The sequence below is a fragment of the Tachysurus fulvidraco genome, chromosome 24 (assembly GCF_022655615.1).
Source record: "Tachysurus fulvidraco isolate hzauxx_2018 chromosome 24, HZAU_PFXX_2.0, whole genome shotgun sequence".
NCBI classification, from domain to species: domain Eukaryota; kingdom Metazoa; phylum Chordata; class Actinopteri; order Siluriformes; family Bagridae; genus Tachysurus; species Tachysurus fulvidraco.
Genome location: NC_062541.1, coordinates 1,470,900 through 1,473,399, shown reverse-complemented (window position 1 = coordinate 1,473,399; position 2,500 = coordinate 1,470,900). Strand labels below are relative to the sequence as shown.

Genomic DNA, 2,500 nt, shown 5'->3' with positions numbered 1-2,500 from the left:
GCCTTCTACTCTTAACGTCAACCAAATTTACCATTTATTTATAATTCACTGCCAAAAGTGAATCAGATATATGTTCCTGAAATAACGACCGTACTATCTAACGTTACACACGTAGTATGTGGATGTTGGGTTTCCATAGTAACCGTCTGTCCACAATAGCATATGGAAACTTCACGAATGCAGAAAGATCCCAATTAAAAGCTGTTGTGTGGTGGTTGTTTATTTATAGTGTGTGTGTGTGTGTGTGTGTGTGTGTGTGCAGGTATCGGCGTGCCCATCATGCTGGCTTATGTCTACGGCGTGGTTCCGATCTCTCTGTGCCGCAGTGGAGGCTGCGGCGTGTCGGCGGGGAACGGAAAAGGAGTGCGCATCGAATTCGACGACGAAAACGACATGAACGTGGGCGGAGGTGCGGTGGTGACCGGTGAGTGTCCCTCAGTGCGCTCCATACTCTCCGTACACAATGTTTTCTGTCGTCTTGCTCGTCGGCTCCTCTCTTATCTTTCGATCCGCCTTTCGGTTGCTTCGCGTCCTTCAGCGTGTCCTCGTCCTTGTTCAGGCACCGACTGTAACAGGAACACGGGACTTTTGTTCTTCAGTCTCCAGGACCTGTGGTCTAATGACCAAGACACAACCAGGTGATGAGGACAAAGACACGCGTGTCTTACCTACAGTCAAACATGGAGGTGGGAGTGTCATGGTCTGGGGCTGTATGAGTGCTGCTGCACTGAGGAGCTACAGATCATTAAGGGAACCATGAACACCAACATGTACTGTGACGTACTGAAGCAGAGCACGACCCCCTCCCTTCAGTACCTGGGCCACAGGGCAGTAATCCAACATGATAACTACCCCAAACACCTCCAACACCACCACTGCCTTGTTAAAGATGCTGAGGGTGAAGGTGATGGACAGCCAAGCATGTCTCCAGACCTAAACGCTGTTGAGCATCTGTGGGATATCCTCAAACAGAAGGTGGAGGAGCACAAGGTCTCTAACATCCACCAGCTCTGTGATGTCGTCATGGAGGAGAGTCCAGTGGGGACCTGTGATGTTCTGGTGATCTCCATGTCCAAGAGTGTTAGGGTGAAATACTGACACTTTGGGTCCAATGTGGACATTTACACTTAGGGGTGTATTTACTTTTGTGTCCAGCGGTTTAGACATTAATGTGTTGAGTAGCAAATGTTATACAAGCTGAACACTCACTACTTTACACTGTTATACACTCACTACTTTACACTGTTATACACTCACTACTTTACACTGTTATACACTCACTACTTTACACTGTTATACACTCACTACTTTACACTGTTATACACTCACTACTTTACACTGTTATACACTCACTACTGTACACTGTTATACACTCACTACTTTACACTGTTATACACTCACTACTGTACACTGTTATACACTCACTACTGTACACTGTTATACACTCACTACTTTACACTGTTATACACTCACTACTTTACACTGTTATACACTCACTACTTTACACTGTTATACACTCACTACTGTACACTGTTATACACTCACTACTTTACACTGTTATACACTCACTACTGTACACTGTTATACACTCACTACTGTACACTGTTATACACTCACTACTGTACACTGTTATACACTCACTACTTTACACTGTTATACACTCACTACTGTACACTGTTATACACTCACTACTGTACACTTATACACTCACTACTGTACACTTATACACTCACTACTTTACACTGTTATACACTCACTACTGTACACTGTTATACACTCACTACTGTACACTGTTATACACTCACTACTTTACACTGTTATACACTCACTACTGTACACTGTTATACACTCACTACACCGTTATACAAGCTGAACACTCACTACTTTACACTGTTATACACTCACTACTTTACACTTATACACTCACTACTGTACACTTATACACTCACTACTGTACACTGTTATACACTCACTACTGTACACTGTTATACACTCACTACTGTACACTGTTATACACTCACTACTGTACACTGTTATACACTCACTACTTTACACCGTTATACAAGCTGAACACTCACTACTTTACACTGTTATACACTCACTACACCGTTATACAAGCTGAACACTCACTACTTTACACTGTTATACACTCACTACTTTACACTTATACACTCACTACTGTACACTTATACACTCACTACTGTACACTGTTATACACTCACTACTTTACACTGTTATACACTCACTACTGTACACTGTTATACACTCACTACTGTACACTGTTATACACTCACTACTTTACACCGTTATACAAGCTGAACACTCACTACTTTACACTGTTATACACTCACTACTTTACACTGTTATACACTCACTACTGTACACTGTTATACACTCACTACTGTACACTGTTATACACTCACTACTGTACACTGTTATACACACACTACTGTACACTGTTATACACTCACTACTGTACACTGTTATACACTCACTACTG

The 2,500-nt window shown here is 42.3% G+C and overlaps 1 protein-coding gene across 3 annotated transcripts in view; it reads left to right on the top strand.

The window, feature by feature from the left end:
* rnf19a (ring finger protein 19A, RBR E3 ubiquitin protein ligase) overlaps window positions 1-2,500 on the top strand; it is a 19,025-nt gene that overhangs the window by 12,179 nt on the left and 4,346 nt on the right. For all 3 annotated transcript variants that reach the window (XM_027157395.2, XM_027157392.2, XM_027157393.2), the window contains one exon: window positions 263-424. In XM_027157395.2, coding sequence (XP_027013196.1) covers window positions 263-424 — 162 coding nt within the window. The remainder of the gene's footprint in view (window positions 1-262; window positions 425-2,500) is intronic.